This window comes from Heloderma suspectum, chromosome 2 (assembly GCF_057233095.1).
Source record: "Heloderma suspectum isolate Gila_16-S chromosome 2, 16-S_ref, whole genome shotgun sequence".
Taxonomy (NCBI): Eukaryota; Metazoa; Chordata; class Lepidosauria; order Squamata; family Helodermatidae; genus Heloderma; species Heloderma suspectum.
Window position 1 is genome coordinate 26164544 of NC_139459.1, and position 7810 is coordinate 26172353.

Consider the following 7810-nt stretch of genomic DNA (forward strand, 5'->3'; position numbering starts at 1 on the left):
CAGAAACATGTGTTTAAACATGGATCATACCCAAGTACATAGGAGGAGAGGGCTGATGTCCATTTTTACTAGCGTAAAAAGGGCTGCCAAACCCTCTCCAAACAGGCCCACCACTTCCTTCCCAAGAAGCATGCCCCGCTCTCTGAACATGTGCATCCAGGGTCATGAGAAGTTCAGCTGAGGAGAAATGTGCCTGGGGAAAGAAGCTGCGGCTGTGGGGAAGTAAATTGCAGGTAGCGGAGGGTTCTGCACTCCTCACCCCTTCCTTCTACATGCTTAGGACAGATCTCCACTTACATTGCAAGAATCTGGTGTCGTCATGTCTAGCTATGTCAGCACCCAGCGGAGATGTGACATTGCTCACCCAATAGATGATCCTTGGGAGTGAAGCCAAAACTAATATCTGCCCCAGCCTTCAGTCTTGACAAAACCGAATGCAACTGCATTGTGCAGTGTGACACTCTGCCAATCACTCCACGTAGATTTAATTAGGTCTGCTAGCTCACTATCAAGGAAAGTAGCAAGTACATGATGTATTTGGTTATGGTAATACTTTTGGCCAATGCAATCGATGTAGCACTTAATCGATGTAGCACCTCCCCGGTGTCAGCTGCTGCACTTTTTTTAACCAGAAAAAATGGTTTTTAGAATCATAGAATCATAGAATGGTAGGGTTGGAAGGGGCCTACAAGGCCATCGAGTCCAACCCCCTGCTCAATGCAGGAATTTCCAGTTTGCCAATGAAATTCAGCGGCAAATAGCAATGGAGACTTAGAATGGACAAATTAAGCTTGTTTCCAAGCTAAATTTGTCTATTCCAATCCTCCATCATGGCAAACAGTGACTTTTATTTTACTTCTCCCCACTTTTGGGGGCAGCAGGGCAGCCCGGGGCTGTTCCAAGGAGGAAATTGGCCCCGGAATGCCAGATGTTGCCCACCCCTGGGCTAGACCCTGCTTGCTTCGACCCCACCCCATAATGCAAAAGTCTGTGAGCACAGCTTGCAGTCAGAGGGGATGCTCAAATGTACCCTATCCTGGCTTCCTAAGAATATTAGTATGTCCAAGAAGTCACTGGTGGTAGGTTGAGAGGAGGAGTTACTACATGCAGAGAGCAGAGTGTCCCCTGACTCTCTACTGTTTGCACACACTGAAACTAGTGTTCCGATTATGGGGGGGGGGAGGTTGTTGTTGTTGTGTATTCGGTCAGTCGCTTCCAACTCTTCATGACCTCATGGACCAGCCCACGCCAGAGCTTCCTGTCAGCCGTCGCCACCCCTAGCTCCCCCAAGGTCAAGCCCGTCACCTCCAGAATATCATCCATCCACCTTGCCCTTGGTTGGCCCCTCTTCCTTTGGCCTTCCACTTTCCCTAGCATCAGCATCTTCTCCAGGGTATCCTATCTTCTCATTATCTGGCCAAAGTACTTCAGTTTTGCCTTTGCCTTCCCTCAAGTGAGCAGTCTGGCTTTATTTCCTGGAGGATGGACTGGTTTGATCTTCTTGCAGTCCAAGGCACTCTCAGAATTTTCCTCCAGCACCACAGTTCAAAAGCATCTCTCTTCCTTCGCTCAGCTTTCCTTATGGTCCAGCTCTCGCAGCCATAGGTTACTACAGGGAATGCCATTGCTTGAACTATGCGGACCGTTGTTGTCAGTGTGATGTCTCTGCTCTTCACTATTTTATCAAGATGTGTCATTGCTGTCCTCCCAAGAAGTAAACGTCTTCTGATTTCCTGGCTGCAGTCAGCGTCTGCAGTAATCTTTGCGCCTAGAAAGACAAAGTCTGTCACTGCCTCCATGTTTTCTCCCTCAATTTGCCAGTTATCAATCAAGCTGGTTGCCATAATCTTGGTTTTTTTGAGGTTTAACTGCAACCCAGCTTTTGCACTTTCTTCTTTCACCTTTGTCATAAGGTTCCTCAGCTCCTCCTCGCTTTCAGCCATCAAAGTGGTATGATCTGCATATCTGAGATTGTTAATGTTTCTTCCAGCGATGTTAACTCCAGCCTTGGCTTCATCAAGCCCAGCACGTCACATGAGGTGTTCTGTGTACAGGTTGAATAAGTAGGGTGAGAGTATACAACCCTGCCGTACTCCTTTCCCAATCTTAAACCAGTCCGTTGTTCCGTGGTCTGTTCTCACCGTTGCTACTCGGTCGTTATACAGATTCCTCAGGAGGCAGACAAGATGACTTGGTATCCCCATACCACCAAGAACTTGCCACAATTTGTGATAATCCACACAGTCAAAGGCTTTAGAATAGTCAAAAAAACAGAAATAGATGTTTTTCTGAAACTCCCTGGCTTTCTCCATTATCCAGTGGATATTGGCAATTTGGGCTCTAGTTCCTCTGCCTTTTCTAAACCCAGCTTGTATATCTGGCAATTCTCATTCCATGAATTGCTGGAGTCTACCTTGCAAGATCTTGAGCATTACCTTACTGGCATGTGAAATAAGTGCCACTGTTGGATAGTTTGAACATTCTTTGGTGCTTCCCTTTTTTGGTATGGGGATGTAAGTTGATTTTTTTCCAATCTGTTGGCCATTCTCGTGTTTTCCAAATTTGCTGGCATATGGCATGCATCACCTTGACAGCATCCTCTTGCAAGATTTTAAACCGTTCAGCTGGGATACCGCCATCTCCTGCTGCCTTGTTATTAGCAATGCTTCTTAAGGCCCATTCAACCTCACTCTTCAGGATGTCTGGCTCTAGCTCACTGACCACACCGTCAAATCTATCCCCGATATTATTATCCTTCCTATACGGATCTTCTGTATATTCTTGCCACCTTTTCTTGATCTCTTCTGCTTCTGTTAGGTCCTTGCCATCTTTGTTTTTGATCATACCCATTTTTGCCTGGAATTTACCTCCGATGTTTCTAATTTTCTGGAAGAGGTCTCTTGTCCTTCCTATTCTATTATCTTCTTCCGCTTCCGTGCATTGCTTGTTTAAAATTAATTCCTTATCTCTTCTGGCTAACCTCTGGAATTTTGCATTTAACGGGGCATATCTCCCCCTATCATTGTTGCCTTTTGCTTTCCTTCTTTCTTGGGCTGCTTCCAGTGTCTCAGCAGACAGCCATCTTGCCTTCTTGGTTTTCTTTTTCTTTGGGACGTTGTTTGTTGCCGCCTCCTGAACAATGTTGCAAACTTCTGTCCATAGTTCTTCCAGGACCCTATCTACTAAATCTAGTCCCTTAAATCTATTCTTCACCTCCACTGCATATTCATCAGGAATATTCGTGAGCTCATATCTAACTGATCTGTGGGTCTTCCCTATTCTCTTTAGTCTGATTCTAAATTGTGCAATAAGAAGTTTGTGATCTGAACTACAATCAGCTCCAGATCTTGTTTTTACCAACTGCATAGATGTCCGCCACCTTTGGCTACAAAGGATGTAGTCAATCTGATTTCGGTGTTGACCGTCTGGTGAAGTCCATGTATAAAGTCATCTCTTAGGTTGTTGGAAGAGTGTTTGTTATGCACAGTGAGTTGTCTTGGCAAAATTCTATCAGCCTATGTCTTGCTTCATTTTGTTCTCCCAGACCATGCTTGCCTGTAATTCCAGGTGTCGTTTGACTACCCACCTTAGCATTCCAGTCTCCTGAAATGAAAATAACATCTTTTTTTGGCGTACTATCCAGTAGGTGCCGCAGATCCTCATAGAACTGATCTACTTCTGCTTCTTCAGCATTTGTGGTTGGGGCGTATATTTGGATCACTGTGATGTTGAATGGCTTACCCTGAATTCGAATTGAGATCATTCTGTCATTTTTTGGATTGTATCCAAGCACTGCTTTAGCCACTTTATTATTAATTATGAAGGCTAGTCCATTTCTTCTGTGGTTCTCTTGTCCACAGTAGTCGATCTGGTGGTCATTTGATGTGAAGTGGCCCATTCCAGTCCATTTCAGTTCACTGACACCCAAAATGTCTATATTTAATCTTGACATCTCCCCAATAACCACATCCAATTTGCCCTGGCTCATAGATATTACATTCCAGGTTCCTATGGTGTGTTGATCTTTAGAACATCGGATTCGTCGTTCACCACCAGCACCATTGGCTGCTAGCCGTCCTTTCGGCTTTGAGCTAGCTGCGTCATCACATCTGAGGCTAGTTGAACTTATCCTCTGTTCCTCCCCAGTAGCATTTTGACCATCTTCCGACCTGGGGGTCCCATCTTCCGATGGTATACCAACATATCTCTGGTTGTACTGATCCATTTAGTTTTCATGGCAAGAATACTGGGGTGGGTTGCCGTTTCCTTCCCCAGGGATCGTATTTAGTCTGACCTCTCTGCCATGACCTTCCTGTCTTGGGTGTCCCTTCACAGTTTAGCTCATGACGTCATTGAGGTGCTCAAGCTCCAGCACCACAGGGGGGGAGGTAGGGGAGTCTTTAATGGAGTCCTTCACGCAGCTGGCTGGGGGATTCTGGGAGTTGTAGTCCAAGACATCCGGAGGGCACCAGGTTGGGGAAGGCTGCCTTAATAAAATCCAAAAAACCCACCCACCAACTCCCTCCAGTTTTAGTCAAATCATGCCCACCCCTGTAGCCTTCTAAACCAGTAGGCAAGGTGAGCCACCAGAAAACACAGCCCCTCACCCCTGTAATTTGAATACTGGTTAAAAGCCTCTCAAGAACCCAGGATTTAAATCTCCTTTCCTAGCTTCACTGCCCACTGAAATCTATGTTGACATGACATTTATGCCAACAGGGCTTCTCAAATGGTGTGCGCTTTTACATAAATTCTCTCCTGCTATAGATTAGGACAGCCGTCCCCAACCCAGTGCCTGCCAGATGCTTTGGTCTACAGCTCCCAGCTTTCCTGACCATTGGCCATACTGTCTGGGGCGAATGGGAGTTGAAGCCCAAAACATCTGGAGGGCATCAGGTTGGGAAAGGCTGGATTAGGGAACTTTGAAGCTAACCTGACCCAATGGGGACATTCTGCAACATACAAGTGCGCTTACATTGCATAGATCAAGCTGCACATGCTTAATCATACATACCATTGCCAGGTTTCAACTGGGGCACTATATCGTGGCTTTCCTTGATTAAGCTGTATGTTGGCCAGAGGGCCAAACTGGATTTGATGGGACTATCGATCTCATGTCCATTCCGTTCACATAAAAAGCAGGGAGGGGGTTACTTTAACGGAGAAAAAAGCGATGGATGCGGGTGGCTCTGATTTTGGTGGGGCTGTACGTCCATTCTGGGTTTTGGTCAGAACCAGCCAGAGCTCTAAAGGAGATATCCAAGGTGCTGAACCTATTTTGGGGCTAGGTTAAGCATTTTGGATAGCTCCTTTAGAGTTCTGGCTTGTTCTGGCCGAAACCCAGAATGGATTTACAGCCCCACCAAAAGCAGAGTCAACAGCCCCCACTGGAAAAAGTGTACAGCAATGGGGTGCTGACGCTCCTCCCCACATTACCTCCATGCAGTCTGGTTTCAATATTGTAAGTAAGTTAGAGTCAGGGACAAGTGGCTGGAGCAATGAACTGAAAGTAAGATGCAGGAGGCAGAGAATTCAGCTCGCCTTGTACTATTGAAGTAACCCCTCCACGAACACTTTATATATGGATGGGTGAGAAGAAATACTTTCCTGCCCCATCCTGTCTAGGGGTATATGGAGTGTAGCCAGTACACCCAAGGGCCATGGTTTGGGGGTCACATGGGTCCATTTTTCACAGCAAGTTTGCCACAATCAGGCTGCTTGAAACTGCCTGGGACAGGATGGCCGCTCCATGCAGCAAAGCATTTTGTTCACATCACCTGGATCAGCTCCCGGCATAGCTTGTCTCCCTACCATCGCAAGCCGCCCTCTGGAATAGTTGGTGGCACAGAGACAAATCACACATACAGTTGCTCGGTTCCAACTGGGCCACTAGATCATCCTATCATCCGATGAAACTGAGGACTCAGCAGTTGCAGCTTTCTCTGCCAAGACCATTCCACCCTCACCAGTCCTTTCACTCACTAGTCTCTCCCCATTTTCTGTGTGGCACAGAGAGGGGAAGAGGATGAAAGACCAGGGAGAAACAGGCCAGCGAAGCTGAGGAGATGGAGCCTTCTCCTTCATTGGGGAATTTAAAGGTTGGGGAATCTTTGGGTTACACGCTGGTTGCCCTAACCATACAGTCAAAGTTGCTTTATGCAGCAAGCCAGAGCACACCATAAGGCTTAATTCGGTACCAGATTATATATTCATTTCTATAACAGGTCCTTAACAGTCACTGGATGGGACAGGTGGGTTTTGGATCGCTTTAGCTGGTGCCGAGATCCATTTCATTCCATTGATTGCAATGGGACAAAGCCAACTTAAATATAAGGCCCAAGTACTTTGTAAATTAAGCAGCAACATCTTGATCCTTGAAGTACTTCCACTGGTTTCTGTATGAATGTTCCAGTACCAGAAACTAGAAGTACATATATTTAATATCTTTGAAGATCTCTTGGATTTCTAATCTATCAGAGCACTTTCTAATGGTTTACTCTTAAAGGGACCATTACAACAGCAAAAGGGTCCATCTTGATTGCTGAACTTCACAAGGTGATTGCAGGAGTGACTCCCACTTGAAACCTGCAAACAGTGTAGCATGAATTGGTTCTTATCTTGGTAATATAAGGAACCATGGCTGCTTGCTGTACAATATAACCAGCTACCTGTTGTAACTGTCCCTGTTCTAATTGCCCTGTTTACAGGTATAATAATATTGGCCTACCTCACAAGGATGTTGTAGAGGCTATGGAATTAATGTACATGAAGCCCTCTGAACACTCAAATAATAGATCAGAAATGCTACTTTAAAAAAAAAAAATTCTGCCGCTCTCGGCCTAGGGATTAAGGAGCATGGAATAATCAGTATAATCCACCTTTTTCAGGCAGCCGAGCCTAAAATAAACAATTCAAATGAGAACAATATTGAAGTCAAATGAGTCATCCATCAGTTCTTTGCCCATTTTCTTTATTCTGGAGCCTCTGTGCAACTGGAAAGAGGCAATCATGTCAACAACATCCATATTGAACAAGCACACAGAATACAGATAGCATTCACAGCAAGTCTGCCTCAGACTTAATTCAGGTCTTTCCCTGCAAGAGGGTTAACATGATATCTGTCTTATTTTATGTATCACAATGATTTAGTGTGCGTTTTTATAATGCCAGCTAGTCCAAATCAGGCACACAGTCATCATCCAAGCCACAGCCAATTCAGAAAGCTCACACTTTCCAGCCCTTAGAAAAACCCTCCCCATCCCCATGCACATCTTTCTCTGGTTCACAAAGCTTCCTTTTGCTAGGCTCAACCAAGTGCTTGCTTACTCACCTGAGACTACTGTGTCTCCATTGAGGTACAAAGCCATCCCCACCAGCATCATAATGCCAAGGACCAGGACATAAGGTCGCCGCTTGCCCCAGCCAGAAGTGCAGCGGTCACTGGCTGAGCCTACTATGGGCTGCAGCACAAAACCAAGGATGGGGCTAATGAGCCATACCAGGCTATAAAGGCTTTTTGGGAGCCCCACACTAAGCAGCACAGGGGTGACAAAAGCAGCCTCCACTGCGTAGCAGAACTCTCGGCCAAACATGGCCATGCTATGCATAACCAATCTCCCCGTTGCCTTCTTGGGGGGCTCCCCCGGCCCAAAGGGGTCCCCCCCGGCCAAGGACTGTAACATAGTTTCTTCTTTCCCATTGCTGCATTCCATGCTGGCAATGCCCAACTCACGGGGCTGTGGAAGCGGCCCACAAAAATCCTGCTTGGTTAGAGTCTTTGGGCTGCTTTCTAGGAGCGTGCACTGTCAGG

General features: G+C 46.1%; 1 protein-coding gene across 2 annotated transcripts in view; it reads right to left on the bottom strand.

The window, feature by feature from the left end:
* The window catches only part of SLC45A2 (solute carrier family 45 member 2), a 32210-nt gene extending 24400 nt beyond the window's left edge, over positions 1 to 7810 (bottom strand). For both annotated transcript variants that reach the window (XM_084833027.1, XM_084833028.1), the window contains exon 1: positions 7331 to 7810. In XM_084833027.1, coding sequence (XP_084689153.1) covers positions 7331 to 7712 — 382 coding nt within the window. In that variant the 5' untranslated portion in view covers positions 7713 to 7810. The remainder of the gene's footprint in view (positions 1 to 7330) is intronic.